Consider the following 26,692-nt stretch of genomic DNA (forward strand, 5'->3'; position numbering starts at 1 on the left):
TTTGGGCAGTTATCGTACTTCTATACTTACCCTCAGATGAGCGTTGTCGATGCCTCCGTACAATCTGGACACCCCTGATTTGTCGGAGTCGTCGCTCGGACAGATCCCGATGCTCACGGTCAAATCGTAGCTTGTGAGGAACGAAAGAATGCCTGCGGTGACCGGAGAAGCGCCCTTACTGAACGGGGGCAGAAGAGAAGAGGTAGAGCATTAGTATATGTTAGGTTGTTTGGGAAGTGTGTGTATGTGTGTGCTCGCGCGCGCGCGCTCCTGTGTGTGTAATTGTGTATTGTTGGACGCTAGTGCATAGGTAGCTTCCTCTCGCAACTAGGCATTTATATTAGCATCTATATTAACGATTCTGAATTTGACTGTGTTGTTTACAGATGCGTAGTGCCTAGTTGTGGGACGGAACTACTGCATAGGCTACTTTAATACAGGCTAATAAAATGAACATTTACAGACCCATATAGAATGCGCGATTGCAGGAATATTTCATTCATATCATATTAGGCCTGCACTGCGTGGAAAGCTCAAGCTAATTGGTTACTCGACCTCAGTTACCACTCTACTGTAATCAGGGCAGCTCACAGTTATCCTCTTACTAACCAACATGTTGAGCACAAACAGACCTCTGCATCTCTGGTGGGTCAGAGTTGTATCAGAGTCCCGCTGGTTTTTACAGTAGTTCTTATTTTTACAGTAGTTCCAGTCACGTTCCTTTTTTTACTGCGTGTATTTTACAAGGTTATTTGAAGAGTCACCCCTTGCTAATGGAGGGACGCAACTGCATTGCAGTCGAAGTGGAGGTGAACGATTGAGCTCATCTATTTGCCTTTTCCCGGGATATGAATGCCACATACAACTGATTGATATTCAACTCCTCATAATCATGATTAGGAGACTTATCTTCTCTGGGGATTACTTATTACAATGGACGGTATAGCATCAGTCCACATTATAGTCTAAGATCGCTAATTATGGTCTGTCTGTGTAGTAGTCAGAGTTGCTGAGCTATAACCTCAGATCCTATGTTACAGGGTGATCGATAAGAGAGAGACAGAGATGGTGGAGAGCACTATTGGGTTTTGATAATGATTGTATTATACTGACACAACCATATCAATGCTCTTAAGTGTTCCTGTTTACATAAGCAACATGTCTCATGTTATAATGCCTTACTTTCCCATGAGCATGGCTGATATTTGCACATCTGATGTCAAGATGTCCTGTCAGGGTAAATCAGCACAATTCTGTGTGTGGTAATGTGATTTTTGGGGGGGGGTTACATTTTTACTTGAGGGGCCTTTGTGCTCTATTGAATGTTGTGGGGTTAGAGAGAAGTAGAGAGATGTGCATGCATAACTGTGTGCAGGCCATCTCCATTTTCCCTTCCTCTGCTTTGCCCTTCATCTCAAAGTGATGGTAAGGCAGGGGAAGCCAGGCCCCTACACACACACAAAAAAACAAAGTAGGGAGGGAGGTCTGTAGTATCACTACAAATTGAAAACGACCCTGTTGGGTCAAACCACATTGAGCTGTGTGTCTTCTGTTGTGTTTGCAGCTGTCTATGGTCAGTTTCCTTCCACATACTTTGAGAATAATTGTATTCTGATGTAGTAGAGTAAAGAATTTCAGACTACAGGCTCACCTACTTTAATTTATACACACACAAACTCACATTATGTTACTGCCTGCCTCTAATCTGAGAGCCATTCCCAATAAAACTGTCTCTCAGGCCAGTAGTTCTTAGGCTTGATAAATCATTTACAACGGTTGAGTGAAACTGAAATGCTCTATATTTACCTACGTAAATCTATCTTCTCTACCTTTCTGTTGTTGCATCAGGATATGTTACATTTGGGGGGATTTATTTCTATAACAAGAAAATACTTCACTCTGTCTCTCTTCTGTATTGATCTGCCAGGTACCATTCTTCATTTTTAGGCTTGTCTCATAGACTAGACGTAACACAGTAAACAAAAATCCAGGACACTCAAATTAGTACGATATGTTACTGTTTGGTATGGTTACAAAAGACAGAAGGTTACTTAAGGCAAAAACAAAAGGGGGGTGTGTGGGTGGTTGGTTGGATAGATTGGGGGGTCGGTGGCATATAAATCTAGCAATCCAAAGGTTGCGTGTTCAAATCTCATCACGGAAAACTTAGCAACTTTTGCAACTACTTAGCATGTTAGCTAACCCTAACCTTGCCACCTAGCTAACGTTAGCCACAACATATTGTGATTCTTAACATAACATACAAAATGGATGATGGACATCCAGAAATTAATACATACCATACCAAATGTAACATACCATACTAATTTGAGTGTGACAGATTTTCGTTTACTATGTTACGTCTACCCATATGTCCAGGTTGTCATTTTGGCTACTTGCTTTGATAGTTGATAGGTGAATATGTGGTCCTTGTCCTTATGGCTGTAAGAAGGAGCAAAAACTAATTTTCTACAGAAGTAGTTTCATAGTGCTAATGTCAGTAAGGAGTGGAAGGAAAAGCGATCAGGTGGGAGAGAAATAGCACAGTGGAAAAAGCATGATGTTCCTTCCTAGCCCTGACCATTATCAAACATCATGTATAGTAAACTGCCCATCCCTCTCTCATTCACTCCCCCTCTCTTCATCTCTTTCTCTCTAAATGGCTTTAAGTGGGGGATGAGTGCAGAGTTGGCCCATCATTATTATAGATAGACACACACAACATCTGTAATAAGTGAGGCACTAGGGTCATGGTGAACTTAAATGGTCTCTCCCTTTCACTCAGTGTGCTCCCTTGTCCTTGTAATGCAGGCACAATGAAACCCCTGTAACTCTGCCAGCAGGAACACACCTCCTCGGAGCTACCGTTTGGATAGCAGCCTGCCTTTTAGGAAAACAAACCTTCCCTGCAAGGGCACTGTCATGGCTGCGAGAGGCACATTTGACTGCTTAAAAAAATGAAGCAGATAGACAGATACTCTGAGCTCAGCTCTTATCTATCTGTATCTCTGTCTTTGTTTGCCTTTTGGTTATTTTCAATGCTCTTTGTGTGGCCAGTAGTGTCGCTGCATGTTTCGCTCTTCCACTTTGCTCACTGTCCATGTGCATCCTCCCATGGGGAGCATGAATGGCCACAGTACCACTAACCTCCACTGGCAAAAGAAAGCTGAACGCACTCTCCTTCTTTCTCTCTGTTGATGAGGTCTAAAAGCATCAGCCTCATCCAGTGTCCACTAAAACCAAGTGTTTAAAAGGGGCTGCATGGTTTGGGTTTCACTCTGCCTGGAAATGTATCCATGCCTCAAGAGACTGGAATGGTCCATCTCTGGACGAGCAGGGGAGCATGAGAGGACAACATTGATGTTTATTAATGTTGTTTGACATAAAATGCATTTTGATCGATGCCCAATCATCTGTATTCTTATGGAATACACTTAATATGTGTTCTGTTTTTTCTGTTTCTGTTTCTTGCAGAAAAATCCAGTTTTAAAATCCCTTCCTTGTTTTTTTTTTGCCTCTCCCATTGTATGTCCTTCAATCCTGTTCCTCTCCTTTTTATCACACCTCATACAAGTCATAATGTTTGATGTTTTATCATCATTATAACCCCATTCCCACCACTTACACCATCATTTTTTCAATGTCCTTTCCACTTTCACATCCCTTCCTTTGCCCAACTTTAAACCTGTGCTCCTGATCCCATCACTTAAACTCGGTTACCTTACTCATTTATAAAATCTAAACCGAATTTCTTCTCATATTTGTACCCAACCCTCCATCCCCCCACCATTCGCTTTACCTTGTCTCTTATCCCTTCCCCCCGTAGCAGCGTCCCTGTAAACAGTCCCTTCCCGGGTCCCTATGCCGAGAGTCCCACTGGAAGTGCCTGCTCCTCACGCTGCTGATGTTCGGCTGTTTCGCCACACTGGGATGGTGCTCTTTTTACCGCGTCACTGTCATGGCTGCCGATGAACACGGCCTCTACTACGGCGTCCGCGCCCGCCTCTACCATGACAGCCCCTGCTCCAACGGCTACGTCTACATCCCGGTGGCCTTCCTGATCATGCTGTACCTGGTCTACCTGGTGGAGTGCTGGCACTGCTTCTCTAAAACATCCTCMCTGGCCCGGGTSAGGATCAGCAAGGTGTACAACAGGGTCCAGAGGCTYCAGCAGGCCATGCCCTGTATCTGGTGGAAGGCCATCAGCTATCACTATGTGAGACGGACACGGCAGGTGACTCGATACCGCAATGGTGACGCTTACACCACCACACAGGTGTACCATGAGCGGGTCAARACACACYCAGSCAGCTCTGAATTTGACTATYCRCYACATGGTGTKAAGGARGTATCCAAGGAGCTMCTTGGCCTTCTGGAGCACCCGGCCGTACGCCTTCGTTTCACCAAGTGTTTCAGCTTTGCCAGTGCCCYTGCCGAGGCRGCCTACCTCACTCAGCGCGCACGCTTCTTCGCAGAGAACGAGGGTCTGGATGACTACATGGAGGCACGGGAGGGCATGCACCTGAAGAACGTGGACTTCCGTGAGCACATGCTGGCCTTTCCTGACCCGGCGTGGCCGCCCTGGTTCTCTCGGCGGCGCATGTATTGGCTGATCTCAGCCCTGATGTTGTCCTGGCCACTACGTGTGGTGTCGGAGTACCGAACGGCGTATGTTCACTACCATGTGGAGAAGCTGTTTGGTGAGAACGAGGAAGTCAATGACAATGACAGCACTGAGATGGGCAACTACCGCTTAGGCCAGGAGAATGGGCAACGCGGTGGCCCCAGATTACGTGTCATATCGAGGGTCAACACTGTGGACATCACTGAACTGGAGTGGCACATTCGCTGTAACCAGCAGATGGTGCCCAGTTACTCCGAGGCCTTGCTGATGGACCTGAACACCAATAACACAACCTCATTGCCCTCTGCGTTTACCGGGGCAACACATGTCCCTATGAGGCGGAGCTCCAGCTACGTCCTACAGAGCTGCCCACGCTGCTGCAGGTCCACCAGCAGCTCCTCGCTCCCCTCGCGAGTCAGGGGAAATGTGGTAATGGGGGCAGGATCTTTGACATATGGGACAGTGGGAAGGATGGGAGGAGGAAGGTTAGCCCTCAGCCGCAGTGGATTATCTCTGGGCCGTTTGCACACGATGCGCCAGGCCTGCCTGTTTCACTCCCGGAGCCTTGGTGCAGGGATGGGGAGTAGAGGGGATGAAGGTGGTGGGTTTCTGGGACTGGGCCTCCGCCGGGCTAATGAAGAAAGCAGAGGGGTCCTGGAGTCAGAAGGATATGAAGAGGACGAAAATAGTCTGCAGCTAGAGGAGGATAGAGAGCAGGAACTAGAGAGAGTGAGGACCGAGATCATGCAGGGAGTGGCCTGTGTGACAGAGACACCACCAGCTTATCAGGAAGCTCTCCACTTGCCTGTGTTGATTGTCCATGGTGAGGAGAGCTGTCATGGAGGGGAGGACCTTGACGCAGGATAGTCACTGTGATTGGCAAAGGTGATGTACAGTAGAGTAGATATGCAAATCTGCTCAGGATGATGCAAGAAATTAGAGAGAGGAGAGGAGAAGAAAACAGGGACAGAGGAAGAATGTGTGGCGATATCGAAAGGGTTGTTAAAGAGAGGGGTAAGGAAGGAGAAAGAAAACAAATGGAAAAATCATGGTTTCCAGACCTGCGAGAAAGCAGTACTGTATGTGAAAAATGTGTAGGGAAACAAAACTATTGTGTCACAGTAGATTAAATGACAGTTATGTAGTTGCTCTTCCTAAAGAGACTGTAATATGTGTGTCCCATTGTCCACAATGAACAACAATCGCTTTGTATCTTTGTTCATGAATGTATGGAAGTATCAAGGAGCTGCTGAGTTAGCACTTAACATCAGGAGTAGTTCATTTTTCACCAAGCTATTAGATTAATTCAAGGGGCACTGTATAATGTGTAAATTTACAGAACTCCCTGTTAGATGCGGAGCAAAACTCTAATGCCAATAAAAAAATAAGCAATTACCATTCCACAAAGAGAGTATTACCATTCCACAAAGAGAGTATTACCATTCCACAAAGAGAGTAGTCCCATTCCACAAAGAGAGTATTNAACGAGGGTCTGGATGACTACATGGAGGCACGGGAGGGCATGCACCTGAAGAACGTGGACTTCCGTGAGCACATGCTGGCCTTTCCTGACCCGGCATGGCCGCCCTGGTTCTCTCGTCGGCGCATGTATTGGCTGATCTCAGCCCTGATGTTGTCCTGGCCACTACGTGTGGTGTCAGAGTACCGTACGGCATATGTCCACTATCATGTGGAGAAGCTGTTTGGTGAGAACGAGGAAGTCAATGACAATGACAGCACTGAGATGGGCAACTACCGCTCAGGCCAGGAGAATGGGCAACGCGGTGGCCCCAGATTACGTGTCATATCGAGGGTCAACACGGTAGACATCACTGAACTGGAGTGGCACATTCGCTGCAACCAGCAGATGGTGCCCAGTTACTCCGAGGCATTGCTGATGGATCTGAACACCAACAACACAACATCTTCGCCCTCTGCGTTTACCGGGGCAACGCGTGTCCCTATGAGGCGGAACTCTAGCTACGTCCTCCAGAGCTGCCCCCGCTGTCGCAGGTCCACCAGCAGCTCCTCGCTCCCCTCGCGAGTCAGGGGGAACGTGGCGATGGGGGCGGGCTCTTTGACATATGGGACAGTGGGAAGGATGGGAGGAGGAAGGCTTGCCCTCAGCCGCAGTGGATTCTCCCTTGGCCGTTTGCACACGGTGCGGCAGGCCTGCCTGTTTCACTCCCGGAGCCTTGGTGCAGGGATGGGGAGTAGAGGGGATGAAGGTGGTGGGTTTCTGGGACTGGGCCTCCGCCGGGCTAACGAAGAGAGCAGAGGGGTCCTGGAGGGAGAAGGATTTGAAGAGGATGAGAATAGTCTGCAGCTAGAGGAGGATAGAGAGCAGGAACTAGAGAGAGTGAGGACTGAGATCATGCAGGGAGTGGCCTGTGTGACAGAGAGACCACCAGCTTATCAGGAAGCTCTCCACTTGCCTGTGTTGATCGTCCATGGTGAGGAGAGCTGCCATGGAGGGGAGGACCTTGACGCAGGATAGTCACTATGATTGGCTAGGGTGATGGAGAGTAGATAAGCAAATCTGCTCAGGATGATGCAAGAAATTAATGAGAGGAGGGCAGAGGAGAGGAAAATAGGGAAGGAAGAAAAAGAAGTAGAGATTTGGAAAGAAGAGAGGCAAGAAAACAAATGGAAAAATCCTAGTTTCCAGACCTGCGACAAAGGACTACTGCAAAATGTGTAGGGAAACCAAACTATTGTGTCACGGTAGATTAAATTACAATTATGTAGTTGCTCTTGCTTAAGAGTGTGTGATATGTGTATCCCATTGTCCACAATGAACAACAATCGCTTTGTATCATTGTTCATCAATGTATGAAATGTATGTTCATGAATGTATGGATGTATCAATGAGCTGCTGAGTTAGTGCTTAACATCAGGAGTAGTAGTAGTAGTCCACCAAGCTATTAGATTAATTCAAGGGGCACTGTATATTGTGTAAACTTACATAACTCCCAGGTGGAAGTGGAGCAGAACTCTCACGCCAATGAAATCTAAAAAATATTACCATTGCACAAAGAGACGATAGTAATCCGATTTTATATTACTTTTAGATGTAAAACAAATAATACATTTGATCAAGGCACTGAGGTGATGCGGATTATGTCATCTACTCACCTTCCTCTAGAGATAATGCAGATCCAAGCGGCCAACAATATTGTCCACGATATGACATCACAGATATAGTGAATAATGTTTTAAGAGTTKAGTGCCCATATGAGTATTTTTGAGCAGAGATGCAGTAGTTGCTAAAAATCTAGCTACTTTATGAGAAACTTTATGATTTTATAAAAATGCAGAACGGTATACATTAACACAAAGGATTGTTTGTGTATGACCCACAAGGCCTTAAAAAGGCATGTCCTTGTTGCTCAACCTTGTGACTCCCTGTCAGCCAAAAACATGCATTTGCCCCCTCACAGACAACAGGAATGTGGAGAAAGACACTCGCTTTTCAAACCTAACATGGATATGGGGAACAGGAGATGGAATATGATAAGATAGAGTTATGGAGAGAGCAATTGTCCCATTTTATGTTTGTAAGATTAACCCCTTTATTCATCCAAAATGACTCTTAGCAATTTGGCCTTAACCACGATTCTAAAGGGGTTCTCCCCATGTCTCAGTTCTGCCCACTGTTGTAGTTATACATCATGGTCAAGTATGGATATGATGCAGTAGAGTACATATATACACTCCCCCCACCTCTCACTCAACTGATGCCATTAGAATGTGATCGATGCTCGGAAGCCTTGGGATCAAAGCCAAAAAGGGTCTTGCAATTAGGAATTAGAGCAAAATTCATAACACAATATTTATTTCAAGAAATGTATTATCTGCCTTTATGTAGATAATCAAACAACATGCAAACAGCACATAGTTGACATAACGCACAGCATATTTAGCTCAAACACAACTTCACAGAATTGCAGAAAGACACGCCCATACAAAGACTGACAGCCAGGCGAAACAGCATGTCAGGACTTACACTTCTATACATCAGCATATCCACATGTCATAGTAGGTGCACATTATTAAGCACAAATAGACCATCTTAATAACAGTAAAAAGATCCATGGATGTGAATGTGGACCTACTTTTGAAATAATGGCCATGTTAACATTCATAAGTACTGTATGAAGGTATTGACATGGTGACTTGTCCCACCAACACTTTAAAACCACTCCCTATCTTGAAAAGACTCCTGTATGTTCCCATTCTGTTGTATCTAATGTGTTACCAATACAAATTCAAATTGTTGAGTGTCAAGTACAGTAACTGTTTGAAATTGCATTAGGCCTATACTGTTAGGTCACGTTGTTGTTACCAGTGTTCTTGTAACTACATATTGTAACCAGATTCATAAAATCATTTTGTAAAGAATTAGAAGTGTTGGTTTTGGTTCTCAGTACATCCATGCATGTCTGTCTGCATGCAAGCAAAGTCTCACTCTCCCTCCCTCCTACCCTAAGCTGGTTTTAAAGGGCTAAGCACCCGTCACATTTCATATGACAAATGAGAGTCTGCACATCAACTGCATGGGAATCTACCAGTAATTGTTAAGTAGAAGTAAAAAACAACATTTGAGTGAAGAGGAGAGAAGAAACTGCTGCAGCACGTTCCATTTGCAGATGTGAAACGTTTCTCACTGTGGTAAGTGGACCTTCCAAGAAATGTCTGTAGACATACACTATTAGGAGTTTGCATAAATCAGAGCAAAATGTTTAAACACTTACAGCAAAATGTTGTACTATGCAGTTATGCAAGAACGTTGGTAACCACAATGTAATTATAATCCAATAACTGCAGGTAGTTACACTGAAATATTATGTTATATTGTCACATACAATGTGTTATCCACAAATTACTTGTTGGCTTCCATTATGGAGACATAGATGTAAAACAATATATGTCATTTTGTGGTTCAGAAAGTGCCTGAGTGGTGAAAATGTTGTTGATAGCACTGTAGGTGAGCGATAAGCTCCATGGTAAACTATGTCGTGTCTTTGGCTATGCCGGATTAAGTGATATGACATGCTATTCTATAAAATCCTTTCTCCGTAATTAATATTACCCGATTGAGCTAATCATGTAAATGTAATTAACTAGAAAGTCGGGGCACCACAAAATAATATTTATAGAGCAGTTATCTTCCCAATAAACTCTTAAAGACCTAGTAATATTTTACATCAATAGCAGTCAATATTAATCGTCACCTTATTTCAGTCTCATCTGAAAGTTGTAAATTCTTGGTTATCTTCACGAACCCTGGCTAACAAGTTGAATCACCAATACAAAATTGGGTTTAATTATTTATTTACTACATACCTAACTAATCACACATAATTACATATACACAGAATGAATCATACCTTGATTACAAATTATGTCATAAAGGAAAACGTCCCTAGCGGGCAGAACAGATATAACAGCTGGTTACACAAAAGAAAAGGGTCTGGGTTTGAGTGAAAGAGCGGGAAGACTGAGGAACAAAGGGCGAAGCTGTGCTTTCGTAAATACAGTATCTTATGCATTCTAAATTACCGCCCATTTGGAAAAGGAAAATGCAATAAATATTTACTCTGAGCTGCGCTTCGGTAGGTTGGTGGTAGATGGAAGGCCGTGTTGCCCAACCGAGTCCTTTGAAGAATGTCTCTGCTGGTAAATTGGTAACGTTGTAGTAACGTCGTTGTGTGGTAGACGGGATACTCTGTCTGTCCTATCCTAATTTACGTTTGCAGCTGCTGTTGCTAACTCAACGGCTAGGACGTATCACTTCTGTAGTGAATAAGAGTTCAAAGTTCATACCATTCGCAACCAAAGCTCATGCTGAGGTTGGCTTAGTTCTGTAGTTGACAGGTTAGTCCTTTTAACGTATGGACCGTCGCTTATATAGTGGAGGGAGAAAAGGGGGGTGTTTCATAATTTACAACCTATGTCTCTTCACGTGGGCCACTGAGTTGGGGCTAATTCACTCATGAAAACCCAATTCTCACATTTTAGAAGCTAAAATCACATTTCATCCCATCACGAATAATTTCATATTCAAACATTTAAATTGAACAACAATTCCATGTGAATCCGATAACTCTGATGTGTAGACTTTCCACTGTAGAGTTTGTCATTCTATCATTGATGAGAATGTATCAGATGACAACCGAACTGACATCATATTCATTAAGTACCACCGCATATGTTCAATTGGTCGGATTACCAGAATATAGTTCATTTCCCCCCACCTTCTGATGTTCCCAGAATCTCTATGTTAACCAAGGGGTTTTCTAATGTCACATCAGTAGGGTAGAGAGAGGAAAAAGGGGGGAAGAGGTATTTATGACTGTCATAAACCTACTCCCAGGCCAACGTCATGACAGCTACTTGCAGTTGTCTCAGGGGCCGATGAATCAGACTGATGCTGCCACCATGAACATTTCAGTCTTTAGTAACATTTACAGGAGGGTGGCTAATATCTTATCAAGTGGTTTTAAGATAGTGTTGATTCACTAGGGTACACCTCAGTGCAAATCCATGTCAGATGTTTTATGCTCTTCTTGATGTAAATTCCAGACTAGTGTGCGTTTTGTGCCCCATTTGTCCTGTAATATTTCACTTTCCTCCAGTCCATAAAATGTCTCAGGAGTAGGTGGATTCTGTTGTGAGGAACATGGAGATCCTGTTGGTGGAGGCAGCACGGCTTAGGACCCAATGCAAGGTGCAGAGCACCCAGCTGGCCCCTGTGAGGTCACCTCAGCTAGACATATCCAACATACGCAGGCAGCTGGAGCAGCTCCTGGACACCAAGGCCCCATTGAAACAAAAGAAAGACAAGCTCGCAAACTCAGCAAGCAATTGTAAAAGATGGAGAGAGTGCTTGAAGAAAAGGGCAGAGAGGAGAGGGATGGATGGATGGATGGTGAGAGGAGGCACAGAATTATGAAGTGGTTGGGCCTGAAGACTGTAGTTAATGCCATTTATAAAGGTTGTGATGGATTGAATTTTTCAATTGCAAACTTTTTTTTCATAAAATGTAAAATTGTAACTCATTCAATACTAGAAAATAACTAGTAATGATCTGTACTTAATTAATAATAATCAAATAAAGATTATGACAATAATTGTTTTAAATGTGTGTATATATATATGTGTATCTGAAGTGTATCTTCTACATTTATTTATATATATATATATAATATATATATAAATAAATGTAGACGATACACTTCACAGGAAATGTTTTGTCTTTCACAGACGTACATATCAGTACAGTATAATTTGAACAGATCATCCTATATATCAGGAAGGGACTGAATTGTGTAACTAATTGATTTAAGTATACAAAAATGGAAGAGGTTACTTCCAAAGTTAATTGTACTTCCCACTATTCCATAGTGAAAACATGTTGTAGTTAGGTTGCCCCATTGATGACCGAAACATCCTGTTTTACAAGCCCCTGTTATTTGATCTTGGGCCAATAATAGGTTCTTGCATGCAGGGAACTGGATCCAAAGACACATAATGGAACCCATCGGGCTATAGGTTAGGTCAGTGGGGTCAGACAGGTCGGTGGAAGAAGAGTTCTGTTTCAGACGTGCTCCATTCTGACCCTGACCCCTGATGTTTCTGGACAAACACCACCGCCACGATCAGCACCCAGAAGAAGAAGTTCACCCACACAGACTTCTGGGAAAGACAAAGAAATAGAGGACAGATTAAGAATACAATATGGCTTTAAATAAAAATGTCAATACAAGGGCTATAAAAAAGTATCTGTGGTCTAATAAGGCAACAGCGTTTTGATGTGTCATCATGATATGGATAGTGTCAGGGCAGACCTCTCTGCATTATACACGCCTGTGTAGAACTGATTCCCATCGAAGGGACTGACTCAGGTTTTATGGTCTGCTTCATCACGACTGAAATTAAAGAAGTCCTCCAGATATAAAAGAACAACATAAAATATTTCACATTTCATATACAGTATGAGAGACAAGAGGGCACTGAGCACAGAGGTGATATGGGAGAAGATGGAAAAACAAGGCAGCCATCTCACCTGGTTATGGAGGGCACGTTTTGAAGGGCAGACAGAAAGAGGCGGTCCCTGACACCGCCAGTAAGAACAATATCTTCACACACATGCCCAGAGTGACATTCAGCCACAGTCTTTCCCTGGGGATGCAGGATAGGAGCTAGGTAAAGAAATACAGTCAAAATCAAATCAACAACAAACAAATAATTTCTGTTGATGCCACACTATTTGGGCATGGAAATTGATATTACTGACACAATTGCTGGGCCATACAGTTGAACCTCTCACCTCTTGACCTTCTCTTCCACACAGCTGGTGTAGAACCAGTAGATTGCCACAGATACAGAGATGGCTTACACAAAGTAGCGGAGGGAGAGATGGCTGGGGCTCTCCAGGACCAGGCCAAATGTGTTGTACTCAACAGTCCCATAAAGAATGCACTGGCCTGTAAAGTGGCCCTGAATGAGATAGACATTTTACAGATGCATTCAGTAAAACTATATAGTTTATTCTACAGTATGCAATTTAAATAATTGTATGCATGTTCCACAACCTAAAGCTACATAGTCTGTCACACACGGACCTCACTGTCTCCTGGCCTGGATAGGGAGCCTAATTCAACTTAAATGAAATGCTTTAGAAATTCCATTCTTTCATTCATGTGCACAAATGAACAGTTATATTCTTTTAGGACATTAGATGATTGATTATCTTATGGTGCCACTGGGCCATGTGACAACAGGAAGATCTATGAATGTAGAACACATTTTTCTCAACACATTTAAATTCAAACAGGCATTGTCATCTGTATGTGTAACAGTATAACTTTATGGCGTCCCCTCGCGCGAACCAGGGACCCTCTGCACACATCAACAACAGTTACCCATGAAGCGTCGTTACCCATCGCTCCACAAAGGCCGCGGCCCTTACAGAGCAAGGGGAACCACTACTTCAAGGTTTCAGAGCAAGTGACGTCACCGACTGAAAGACTGCTAGCGCGCACCACCGCTACCTAGCTAGCCATTTCACATCGGTTACATTCACCCCCCATTCGACCTCCTCCTTTTCCGCAGCAACCAGTGATCCGGGTCAACAGCATCAATGTAACAGTTTAACTTTAGTCCGTCCCCTCGCCCCGACCCGAGACCCTCTGCACACATCAACAACAGTCACCCACGAAMCATCGTTACCCATCGCTCCACAAAGGCCGCGGCCCTTGCAGAGCAAGGGGAACCACTACTTCAAGGTTTCAGAGCAAGTGACGTCACCGACTGAAAGGCTGCTAGCGCGCACCACCGCTACCTAGCTAGCCATTTCACATCGGTTACATATGGAAATGGTAGCCTAATCTATTGCACTGTCAATGGTGCATTTAGGTGAAGTCAACTAAGACATCAAAATAATGTATTCCCTGAATTAAAAAGTCACATGATGATCTCTACTGATTTAATTGATATTCTCATTATTTGCTCCTATGGTTAGTCCCCATGTTTTGGGTTGTGTTATAAACTCTGAGAAAAAAGCAGGAAAATACAACATAATACTGTCTGGGAGAAAAGTTATTGAAAATCTGATAAAATCTTACTAAACTATTGGATGTAGCACCCAAAAGTTTAACCCATTGTTGAGAGGGTGATAAAAACATATTCAGTAGTCTCAATACCCAGCAGCTGTCCACTAGTAGCCTTGTGTCCATTTGAGAGTGAAAGTAGTGTGGCAGCAGACAATAGCCTATCAGGCTATAGTTGCAGTCGGAAGTTTACATACACCTCGCCAAATACATTTAAACTCAGTTTTTGATAATTCCTGACATTTAATCCCAGTAACAATTCCCTGTTTTAGGTCAGTTAGGATCACCACTTTATTTTAAGAATGTGAAATGTCAGAATAATAGTAGAGAGAATGATTTATTTCAGCTTTTATTTCTTTCATCACATTCCCAGTGGGTCAGAAGCTTACATACACTCAATTAGTATTTGGTAGCATTGCCTTTAAATTGTTTAACTTGGATCAAACGTTTCAGGTAGCCTTCCACAAGCTTCCCACAATAAGTTGGGTGAATTTTGGCCCATTCCTCCTAACAGAGCTGGTGTAACTGAGTCAGGTTTTTAGGCCTCCTTGCTCGCACACACTTTTTCAGTTCTGCCCACAAATGTTCTATAGGATTGAGGTCAGAGCTTTGTGCTAGCCACTCCAATACCTTCACGTTGTTGTCCTTAAGCCATTTTGCCACAACTTTGAAAGTTTGCTTGGGGTCATTGTCCATTTGGAAGACCCATTTGCGACCAAGCTTTAACTTCCTGACTGATGTCTTGAGATGTTGCTTCAATATATCTACATAATTTTCCTTCCTCATGCTGCCACCCCCGTGCTTCACGGTTGGGATGGTGTTCTTCGGCTTGCAAGCCTCCCCATTTTTCCTCCAACATAATGATGGTCATTATGGCCAAACAGTTCTATTTTTATTTCATCAGACCAGAGGACATTTCTCCCGAAAGTATGATCTTTATCCCCATGTGCAGTTGCAAAACGTAGTCTTGCTTTTTTATGGCGGTTTTGGAGCAGTGGCTTCTTCCTTGCTGAGCGGCCTTTCAGGTTATGTCGATATAGGACTCGTTTTACTGTGGATATATATACTTTTGTACCTGTTTCCTCCAGCATCTTCACAAGGTCCTTTGCTGTTGTTCTGGGATTGATTTGCACTTTTCGCACCAAAGTGTGTTCATCTCTAGAAGACAGTACGCGCCTCCTTCCTGAGCGGTATGACGGCTGCGTGGTCTCATGGTGTTTATACTTGGGTACTATTGTTTGTACAGATGAACGTGGTACCTTCAGGCGTTTGGAAATTGCTCCCAAGGATGAACCAGACCTGTGGAGGTCTACAAATTTTTTTCTGAGGTCTTGGCTGATTTCTTTTGATTTTCCCATGATGTCAATCAAAGAGGCATTGAGTTTGAAGGTAGGCTTTGAAATACATCCACAGGTACACCTCCAATTGACTCAAATTATGTCAATTAGCCTATCAGGAGCTTCTAAAGCCATGACATAATTTTCTGGAATTTCCCAAGCTGTTTAAAGGCACAGTCAACTTCTGACCCACTGGAATTGTGATACAGTGAATTATATGTGAAATAATCTGTCTGTAAACAATTGTTGGAAAAATGACTTGTGTCATTCACAAAGTAGATGTCCTAACCGACTTGCCAAAACTATAGTTTGTTAACAAGAAATTTGTGGAGTGGTTGAAAAAACTGTTTTAATGACTCCAACCTAAGTGTATGTAAACTTCCGACTTCAACTGTATGAATGTGGAAATGTTTCCAATATTTTATATTGTTCAAAGTTATAACGGGATAAAAAAAAATAATGCTATCAAGGTGGTTCATAAGTGTTGTCAATTTTAGAATGTCCCATATGCAGTTGAAAGATCAGACATTTCAATCATGAATGCGTTCATACCTGGGTGATTGTCGCCCTTATGTGGCCATTTATTTTGTCTCATATATTCAATTGAGGTTTACAATTTAAAAAAAATGCGTTAATGGGTACATTTTTGCAAAAGAAAGTTGGAGCTCGCATTCAAGTGTCCATTGTAAAAGTTAAACAAGCTTGGAACGGAGTGCATTGTCCGGGTGCTAAGGACACTTATTTGAATCACTTGATTTCAATCACATGATTGAGATTATGACAGTGGTGGAAAAAGTACCCTATTGTCATACTTGAGTAAAAGTAAACATACCTTAATAGAAAATGACTCAATTAGAAGGTAAAGTCACCCAATAAAATACTACTTGAATAAAAGTCAAAAAGTATTTTATTTTAATTATAACTATTAAAAGTAAAAGTATAAATCCTTTAAAATTCCTTATATTAAGCAAACCACCACACAATGTTCTTGTTTTTTTGTTGTTGCCAGGGGCACACCAACACTCAGACATAATTTACAAACTTAACATTTTAGTTTAGTGAGTCCACCAGATCAGAGGCCGTAGGGATGACCGGGGATGTCCCCTTGATAAGTGTGTGAATTGGACCATTTTCCTGTCCTGCTAAGCATTCAACATATAAGGAGTACTTTTGAGTGTCATGGAAAATGTTTTAAAGAAAAATTACTTTATTTTATTTTGGAATGTAATGAAGTAAAAGTAAAAAGTTGTCAAAAATATAAATAGTAAAGTAGTTATCCCCAAAAACTACCTAAGTAGTACTTTAAAGTATTTTTACTAAAGTACTTTACACCACTGGGTTTTATTATTCCTACACCCAGCTCTCCAACATGTACATAAACAAATCTAATCTTCTCAGTAATCAGCATAGTTTCCCTCTAACCCTAATCCAGTTTAGAATTCCATGCACAGAAATGCAAAGCCAATCGGTATCTTGGTATCTTGTATTGTATCTTGTATTGTTCTCCTCTGAGACTGAAAACCGTGTGTGTGAGACGCTTAATTTTATCTCCACTCTTACTGACAGTTGTGGCTGCTTCACGTGATGTATTGTTGTCTCTATCTTCTTGCCCTTTGTGCTGTTGTCTGTGCCCAATAATGTTTGTACCATGTTTTGTGCTGCTACCATGTTGTGCTTCTACCATGTTGTGCTGCTGCCATGTTGTGTTGCTACCATGTTGTTGTCATATTGTGTTTATACCATGCTGTGTTGCTATGTTGTTGTCTTAGGTCTCTCTTTATGTAGTGTTTTGGTGTCTCTCTWGTCGTGATGTGTGTTTTGTCCTATATTTTTATTTTTAATCCCCGTAGGAGGCCTTTTGGAAGGCCGTCATTGTAAATAAGAATTTGTTCTTAACCGACTTGCCTAGTTAAATAAAAATAAATAAATATAAATGTCAGTAGTGGTCCTCTTACTCTGGTGGTTTGTGATTAAAGTAGTGTAAAGAAGAGGTGTTCCTAAGTGATAACAGAACATTTAACAGCAGTTTTTTTTGTTGCTGATTTGCTAAACGGAGTTACTGTTTAACTACTGTTTTAAGCTATTCATTTTAATCCCAATAATGTTTTCTTCAAATAAAATTGTATAAATACACCTTGACTTGACATACAAATGTTCTGGTTTACACAATGTAGCCTGAACCTGAGACCTGGAGGTGGATGTCTCAGAAATGTAATATCCTCTGTGCAGCACGATGATGAAAGGAACAAATAACAGGAGGTCAATAGTTATGAAATGGGCAGATGAGAATCGTCTGGCTTAAAGCCAGATAAATGTGTGTCTGACTGTAATATCAAACCAATAATTCACCAGGTTGAGCAATCTGCTTGAATCAGATAAGTAAACGTTTTATGAAATGTTTGATTCAGTGGGGTTTTGCTGTTGTTTGTGAATTTGTGCATTCTGTACCCTTTCACAGTCCTGTCAAGCTGGATAAGTGCAGGTTAAGCTGACTGAAAAAAAGATTTTAGCTTAACAGAGAACGATCTTACTTAATCCAAAGCCTTTAACACTGCTCTTGATTTGATCACAGTGTACTTCCATTAAATGCAATTACTGATCTGACCAATCATCATAGTCCTTTGAAGGACTTTGATCATAGGATCAGAACATCGATCATACTTCCATTGTTCTCTACTGTGTTCATTAATTGCAACTCTTGAGTAGAAGATTGTAGGCCAGGCCCACCCCTCTCRAAGACCTTTTCAGGAAAACATGTTGATCTTCCATTCTACAGCATGTGTTTTTCAGGGAGGGCCTAAGGACAAAATGTGCTCAGCTCTGCTGTGTTTACATGATACCAGACACCCCTCAGCCTCTGCCCTCCAGAGGGAGGAACATGGGCTTATAGAGGGGCTGTATTTTGTTTAGTGTTTTCCTGTATTGTATGTGTATTGTATGTATGTATTGTTATTTTACTGCTGCTCCTTAATTATTTGTTTCTTTTATTTCTTATTTTTTGACTTATCTATTTTTTACTTAACACATATTTTTCTTAAAACTGCATTGTGGGTTAAGGGCTTGTAAGTAAGCATTTCACTGTAAGGTCTACATATGTTGTATTCGGCGCATGTGACAAATACAATTAGATTTTATTTGAACTAGGCCTATAATCTAAAGACTGTGGCCTGGCGGACATTTTAGGTGCATTAAAGCAAGTATGGTGACCTGGCTCCTGTGTGGCGCAGCGGTCTAAAGCACGACATCTCAGTGCTAGAGGCGTCGCTACAGATCCTGGTTCGATCCCGGGCTGTATCACAACCGGCCGTGATTGGGAGTCCCAGAGGGCGGTGCACAATTTGCCCAGCGTCGTCCAGGTTAGGGGAGGGTTTGAAAGGGGTAGGCCGTCATTGTAAATAAAGAATATGTTCTTAACTGACTTGCCTTGTTAAATAAAATAAAAACACTATATATACTGTATGTGGCCCCTTTTCAACTCCTCAACACATTCCACCCTGGTACCGTTCCACCACTAGTAACTGTATTTTATGCAAAATCAGTCACAAAGCACTTTTTGAAAGGTGTTTACATACTTAATGATAGTCCTTGATCAGCCCACCTCTAACTGTAACCTCCAACTAGTATACAACATTAGTGCTGTTATGGGGTCAGGAATATACAGGGGTTTATAACACAGTTGGCATTGATCCAAAGGGACAAAAAGGCTCCTGAACAGCTTCTACCCCAAAGCCATAAGACTGCTGAACATGTCATTAAATGGCTACCCGGACCTTCTGCTTTTCACCCCCTACCTACATGTACATAGTACTTCGATCAATCACCTAACCAAACCTCCATGTACATATGACCTCAATCAATCACCGCAACTACCTCATACCTCAGTACACTGACTTGATACCGGTGCTCCTTGTATATAGCCTGTATATAGCCTCGTTATTGTTATGATCTAAGACCGATCTGTTAGTGATCATCATGTCTGAGGTTGTTTTGATTTTAATCAAGAATGCCCCATGGCTATACTCTACCATGCTGCAAATGGAAATTGGTCAAATGCTCCATACAACCTCTGCCTACAACAGTTTCACTGCATTATCAGAGGATATATTCTGCTGAATAGTGACGTCTGTAATCTTGGGATGTAACAAGACATTACTCTTATCACTGCAGAGTCTGTGAGGGGATTACAAGATGAGAATGTTTCTTGTAGATTGGACAGAACTGTGTCAACATAGAACGATATGCAGAAACTTGATCATTAACAATATAATTTCCATACATTGGCCTATAATTAATTCAAGTGGTGTTTTCTTCATCTCTTCTTTGTCTTAAAAATAGATGTTGTAATCAAGATTGTTTTTAAGTTATTCTAGTCATTGCATTGATTGGTGGATGCAAATCAATACGAAGAAATATTCCCTGAATTATCTTGAGAATAACACAAACAAGTCCAAGGAGTCTGGAGTCCAGAAAAACAAAGAGGGGTTATGAACACAGGATATTTTTGCAGCAATTTAGGAAATACATTTTCTAGGTCAAAGGTTGTGGGCTATTTAATCAGATATTTTAGACTTTTGGTATAATATATCCAATTGGCAATATCTACTTTGGAACACAATCTTATCTTTTCTAGAAACTATAATTTCTGTATTTTGCAGATGTTCTAGCAGGATGGATGGAAATCATAACTAGACAATATCACAGAAATAGGATGAGTTTTATTATAGAGGAGATCACACTGCCTATAATATTTTCCCCTATTTGTAAGTCCTATCCTCTGTTTTTCTAGACTAAAGCACAGATATATCTATTTCCCGTTAGTTGTTTGTGACATTTCTTGCCAACTCATGAAAACATGAGAGGGACGCATGTCTGGCAGATGGCGGACCGCTTAAGGTGGACTTTCTTTATCAAACACAAACATTTGAATTCCCAAACCATGAAATGCAAGTCGACTTTAACTCTCAATAGAGTACACTAGCAAAGTTATCGAATTTGTGTTAACTTGATCAAACGCATCATAATTGATCAATCTGCAAGTTGCGATGTTGGCCCTTCCTTAAAATTGGGCGGTTGGGAGGCTACTGACGCCTACAGTGCTATATAAAGAGCGCGTTACTGCGGCCGTGAATAAACCATTTTTCTCGGCAATATGGTTAACCTGAAGGCGAATTGAAAACTATTTACACGACCAGTTATCTTCACCAGGTAAGAACGGATTGCTTATTACGTTCATGCAGGTGAATATCTCAAATTGCGGGTGTTTTCATTAGCCATAGCCTACACAGATACTGTATGTAATCATTGGTTTGTTCAGTGACTGAACTTCAGTCCCTATTTCAACTGTTTGTACCCCACTAAAATCACTGAAAGTGTCGTTATATTTAACCAATCTAGTGACAATTTAGAAAATAATTTATGGTATATTACCTTTTCTGTTTTCAGTTTGTGGTGCGCTTTAACCCTTAGTCTGGTGCCTTCACTAGAATAAAACTGGACCAATCCTGTTAACGCACACGAGATTAGGTCTACAAGCCTGCCATAGGCTACAATGTATACAATAATGTTGTCTACTGTAAAGATCAAACCAACGAACCATTGAATGAAGACGTTACTTAGATTCGTTATCTAATGAAATTGTTGGATAGGTGGCAATTGCTTTAACATTTAGCCCTCATATGCTCAATCCAAGCGATGTGAATGTAACCCCTTTCGACGCCCTGGCTCAGAGTCCAGATATATTAAACTATTTCTGTCAAATATATAACATAGAAATGTACATATTTCTGGCCGCTTGGTACTTGTTTAAAATTGAAGGGTGATGCAATGCTTCGTCAAATTGCAATTGTATTAGACCATCGTTTGCGCATGTGCGTGACAACTGTGTTCGAGAGCGTCAAACACGTGATGTCTCATGGGTAAATGATGACTGACTGATATACAAATAATGTTGAGAAGTTATTTAGGATGAAAGGTGATTTATAGAGCAGTCAGTCTCAATTTACCTTTAAAGTCGTTGGCAGTATCGAGCGTGGCCACAGACACTACTTACTCAGCAACGCTCATCTTTCTTTTTTATAAAGATAATCTAAATTCAACCAACGTCACAATGAGTAAGGACACAGAGGTTGACATGAAGGATGTGGAGCTCAATGATATAGACCAGGAGAAGCAGCCGATGACGGGCGGGGCAGCGAACGGGGATGCTGGTTCTCCCACCTGCACGGAGAAGAACGGCAGCGTTAAAGTGAAAATCCCCGAGGAGACGGAGACTAAATTTACCGGTTTATCCAAAGAGGAACTCCTCAGGGTCGCTGGAACACCAGGGTAAGAACTATTAAGATGTATGCAGTAGACTAGCTTATTAAAAAATAGTTAATGGTGGTTCGCAATGTAAACATTTAGGGTGTAATATTGCATTACTAAATAATCTTTGTCCCTTCATCACCTAAAGGTGGGTCCGGACAAGATGGGCCCTTCTGATTCTGTTCTGGCTGGGCTGGCTGGGGATGCTGGCTGGAGCTGTGGCCATCATTGTTCAAGCACCTCGCTGCAAAGACATTCCTGCCATGAACTGGTGGAATTATGGACCTCTGTACCAAATTGGAAATGTGCAAGCTTTCAGCGAGTCCAAGAATCTAAAGGGTAAGAGCCCCTGAAAGGGGTGTTGATGACTAAGATTAGTGATGAAACCCAGAATATGTTTCACCATGTGAAACTCACTAGTAGGTCACAGACAGTTCATATAATGTAGTTTGACTACATTGAACCACATAGTTACCCCACCCAATTTTAACTTGTAGCCTAAGGCTGGGTTTCCAAAGGCAGCCCAAGTCTACCATTTTGCCCAATTATTGGCGAAAGATCAGAATTGGGCTGCATCTGTAAACGGCTTGAAATTGGGTTTCGGGTGGTAGTGTGTTGAAGGGTCAGACCAGTGTTTATTTCTTCGAGCAACAGTACATGAGATTTTAAAATAGTCTGCTTTAGCTTCCAAGTGTGTGCCCAAAGTATTCTCAGAATTGAGGTCACATTTATTGTACGTGAACACGTTTACTACTTCCTTGACTCCGCTCCAGGGGATTGGAGGGGGCTCTTTAAGCATCCTACTGAACCAGCAGAATCCTCCCTCCTACACACCCTAAGCTGACTGGCTTGGCATGTTTCTTGTTTGGGAGGTATTAAGGTGTCTGCATGCTTCAGTTCGGCGGGCTGAAGTCTAACGAGTGTGCTCGCCTACTACCGTAAAAGGCGTTTGCTTTAAAAACGAGAAGTGCCATTCGTACCATTTGTTATATTTGAGACGCGTAGCCAGTATACAGTTCCTCAACATAGTCAGAATTAATCTAAGATATCTCAAGAAATCTGTCATTAATTTTGACATTTTTGCAGAGGTGAGCTTAGTTGTGCAATTTTACATAAAACCAAGATTGGTGCAGTATTTCTCAATGGAGAAAATGCATGAAAACGCGTTCTCTCATTGAATGACTATAGACTTTATTGAAGAATCCCTACAGTTGCCCAATCATGGGTGTAGACTTGGGCTACCAAACTTAGGCTACTTAGGCTGGCCTCGAGGGGAAAAAATGTGTGCCCGAACAGCTGAAAAAACCCTTAATGATGTCCAAATCGTCATAATATATACACAAACTCTTCCTAACTGTTTCGGCTGGGAAGCATGCGGACACCTTTAGTCATATTCCAAGAACTGGACTACATGATGGCTGTCTGAAACAACTTGTTTTTGTTTGTGGGAGTGCAGCTACAACGCCAGTGGGTGGTTACACACTGAGAATGAACAGATTGTTTAACAAAGGATTTTGAGGATAAACGTTTATTTTATTTTTTTATCCAGATGTTGTACCTTCAATAAAGAAACAGATGTATGGCCACTTTCAGTAAGCAGTTTTCTACTATGTAACAGGTGTGGAGGACAAGATTGACCGTCTGAGCCAGCTGAGGGTTAAAGGTCTGGTCATTGGGCCCATCCATGTTGCCCCCTTAGATAACCTTGTGAGCCTGAACTTTGAGGAGATCTCCTCTGACGCTGGCAATCTGGAACAGTTCAAAGGCCTCATTACAGCTGCACACAAGAAGAGTGAGTGTAGCCCATTTTTTATTTTGTCTRTTCATTTGATGTCCTTTCAATTGTAGTCTCTTGAAACTACTCATTGGTTTGGCATGGGTCTGTGGTTGATGGATTAACTCTCTCCCCTCTCTGACAGGCATCAATGTGGTCCTGGATCTGACTCCCTACTATCTGGGAAGTGGACCATGGTTCACTAACGTTAGTGTCACAAACGTTGCTGAGAGACTCAAGGTAATAATTTGTAGCGTCTCTTCTCAGTGAACTCATTAAATCTACTCCGTCAGTCCCAATTGAATGTATTTGAGTTCATCAATCTAATGTTTGAACGGTCTTTCCTCCCTAGTCTGCCCTGGTGTTCTGGCTGAACCAAGGTGTGGATGGGATCCAGCTGTCTGGTGTAGAGCGTGTGGCCAGCGTAGTTCCGTCTCTTTGGGCTGACATTCGAGCCATTGTCCAGAATGGGACTGAGGGAAAGAGAAGGTGTGCACATCACTCCCTTAGAACTCAACTGGTCATCTCAGTAAATTGTTATGCTTTGAAGCCACCTAGTGGTTTAATGATGGTATTGTTTCATCACATTTTCATCCTCTACAAAATGGCTATTGGCTAACTTGTAGTGTAAGCTGCACTGACTGCTACTTAGAGAGCTGATACTGTATCTTGCTTCTATTACAATGGGTACATTAGACGTGTGTGTGTGTGTGTATATATAACATTAATTCCTTTCCTAATGTTGTCTTTTTGCTCAGGATTCTGATTGGAGTGACTGAGAAGACCTCTGCTGTTGGAGTCTCTGAACTGCTTAACTCCACTGGGGTGGACRTACTCCTATCCGGGGCCCTCAGGTCTAAGAGCATGACCGCTACGGATCGTGCGCAGACTGTCCAGCAGCTGCTCTCTTCTCACAACCAGACCCAGCTGGCCTGGAACATTGGGGACAGGACGGAGGGTCACCTGGCCACACTGGTGGGCCCAGACATGGTGAACTTCAACCAGATGCTCCTGCTCACACTGCCCGGAACCCCAGTGTTCAACTATGGGGATGAGATTGCCCTGGCTGATGCGGTGAGCAGGGTTTTTCCATAACTAATGTATCACAAAACAAATGACAGCTTTAGCCTTGGAGAGATTCCCACTTTTTTTTTWAAATAAAAGCTTGTCTATATTTGTATGGGTACCTAATGTTTTGATTGTCTTTCTATAACAGGATACAAAGTCCCCTACGATGCTGTGGGATCCACTCGAAGATGAGGAGACAAATGGAACTGCTAAGGTAAATAGGATGCTAATGACCATAGTAATTAAACTGTTAGAAAGGCAAAGAAATTCAAATAAGATTTCATTCCTGCCACCCTCAGGAGGAGAAAGAACAGAGGCTCTCCTGCCGTTCCTTCTTCAAGACTCTGAGTGAACTGCGTGGAAAAGAGCGTTCCCTGCAGCATGGGGACTACATTCCCCTCTTCAATTCCACCTCTGCCCTTGCTTACCTTCGCCAGTGGGACCAGAGTGGGCGCTATGTCGCTGCCTTCAACTGGGGCAGCGACGCAGTGACCCTTCAGCTGTCCCACCCTGACCTGCCTGCTCGGGCTGTGGTCCAGATGAGCACAGACAAGGTCAACCTGGTCCCCGACAGTACTGTTGCACTCTCTGAGTTGGAGCTAGGCCCAGGCCAGGCTGTCCTGCTACAGTTCCCCTACATAGCCTAGAAAGAGGAGAGATCCCAGCACCATCTGTGTGGGCACTGATAAACTAGTTGTCACTTATTTTTTTGTATTTTTTMGGGGGGGAATTCTGTTACTTTAAGAGAAAAAAGTCTGATAAGAGTCATTCAAATCGCCATAGCATTTTAGCATGCACTCATCAATATATTTTACTTGAACTTTTAGAACATAAACTGCTGTGAATTAGTCCTGTATTCTAGAATACTGTGTTGGTCAGGCCTACAAACACCTGTGTACACATGGCAAGCACCAGTCAACACTTCTGCAACTATTGTTCTATCTTGCTGTTACTGAAAATACATTCCAGACCATGAAATGCAATGCTTGAATTTATAATTTTAAGAATGTATTTTATTGCCCTTTTAAATCAAATTTTAAAAAGTTGGTTTTTTTCAGGCCATGGTTGGCCCCTTACTGAAATGTTGTAATTGTTTTCAAAATGTTTCTCACGTGTTTCAAGAATGATCAATTATCTGATTACTTTGGCAGCAGAAGGTGTAAAACATATCAAAGGTGGTGGGGCTTAAACTCTTTCCTCCTACTAAATTAAATTGGCATGATATAAAATGGGGGGGGGGGAAATAAACAACTGAATACAACCTTTACCAGTCTGTTTTATTTAGGCTAGCATGTGCTTCCAATGGTGTGGGGAAATCTAAGCCTGAGGTTAAACATTAAAGCTAGCCCTCTGCACTTGAACATCTCTTATTGGTGTCTGGTGTCCCTTACAGGCCTATATTTAAACATGGTACATGCAGGGAGCTCTGTCTCACCTGACTATTTTGACACTACTTAAACATTTATCAACCAACGCTGCTATAGACAGACAGTGACTTCTCCTGTTTGCACCRACATAAGTTGGTCAAGAGCTAGTGATTGAGTACTGAACTAAATATATGCATTTGAGTGTTAATCTATAATAAAAATGCATACTTGTTGATTAGCTGGGACTGGGGGGGTGCAATCAATTATGTACACGCCATTGGCCTAGTTTCTATTAGAAAGGGGGGAAAAGATTATCCTTTGTGCACTCTTCATGAAATGGTTCTAAATTTAGCTCCTTGACACTATTCACAAGGTCCCAAAACCCTACACTATAAACTAGTGTGGTTTGTGTATAAACTACTAAACCTTTTGTATCACAAGCACTCAGACATGGCAAACTACCCCTTACTTGGGTTTTAATGGTGCAGACTGTTAGAATACTGAAAAGCATTCTATGCTTTTGAATGGATGTCTGATCTAATCACTACACCAATCTCCTAATGGTTGTAGTTGTCATGTAAGGATGAGTGATGGGGGTGTTTAGG

The 26,692-nt window shown here is 42.2% G+C and overlaps 3 protein-coding genes and 1 long non-coding RNA gene across 5 annotated transcripts; 3 read left to right on the forward strand and 1 right to left on the reverse strand.

Annotated features, from left to right (window-relative positions):
* The first annotated feature begins 100 nt into the window (after positions 1–100).
* On the forward strand, positions 101–6,104 carry LOC111964162 (transmembrane protein 151A). Its single transcript, XM_023987922.2, has 2 exons — positions 101–202; positions 3,827–6,104. The coding sequence occupies exons 1-2, from the start codon at positions 149–151 to the stop codon at positions 5,489–5,491; spliced, it is 1,719 nt and encodes a 572-aa protein (XP_023843690.1). The 5' UTR covers positions 101–148; the 3' UTR covers positions 5,492–6,104.
* A 9-nt stretch (positions 6,105–6,113) lies between these two features.
* LOC139027766 (transmembrane protein 151B-like) lies at positions 6,114–9,025 on the forward strand. The gene has a single exon (XM_070443643.1). The coding sequence runs from the start codon at positions 6,129–6,131 to the stop codon at positions 7,119–7,121; it is 993 nt and encodes a 330-aa protein (XP_070299744.1). The 5' UTR covers positions 6,114–6,128; the 3' UTR covers positions 7,122–9,025.
* Positions 9,026–11,865: 2,840 nt separating this feature from the next.
* LOC111964165 (uncharacterized) lies at positions 11,866–21,154 on the reverse strand. Of its 2 annotated transcripts, XR_002877354.2 has the most exons (5): positions 21,003–21,154; positions 12,957–13,126; positions 12,693–12,828; positions 12,475–12,555; positions 11,866–12,322 (listed from the first exon to the last, which is right to left on the reverse strand). It is a non-coding gene; the product is annotated as an uncharacterized lncRNA (long non-coding RNA). The 2 variants fall into 2 exon arrangements; XR_002877353.2 differs by having other exon boundaries at positions 11,866–12,555.
* Positions 20,509–25,987, forward strand: LOC111964164 (amino acid transporter heavy chain SLC3A2). Its single transcript, XM_023987923.2, has 9 exons — positions 20,509–20,780; positions 21,656–21,899; positions 22,027–22,217; positions 23,497–23,670; positions 23,798–23,892; positions 24,005–24,141; positions 24,411–24,726; positions 24,869–24,934; positions 25,020–25,987. The coding sequence occupies exons 2-9, from the start codon at positions 21,682–21,684 to the stop codon at positions 25,365–25,367; spliced, it is 1,545 nt and encodes a 514-aa protein (XP_023843691.1). The 5' UTR covers positions 20,509–20,780; positions 21,656–21,681; the 3' UTR covers positions 25,368–25,987.
* The last annotated feature ends 705 nt before the right edge of the window (positions 25,988–26,692 follow it).

The sequence above is a fragment of the Salvelinus sp. IW2-2015 genome, linkage group LG5, assembly GCF_002910315.2.
Source record: "Salvelinus sp. IW2-2015 linkage group LG5, ASM291031v2, whole genome shotgun sequence".
Lineage (NCBI taxonomy): Eukaryota > Metazoa > Chordata > Actinopteri > Salmoniformes > Salmonidae > Salvelinus > Salvelinus sp. IW2-2015.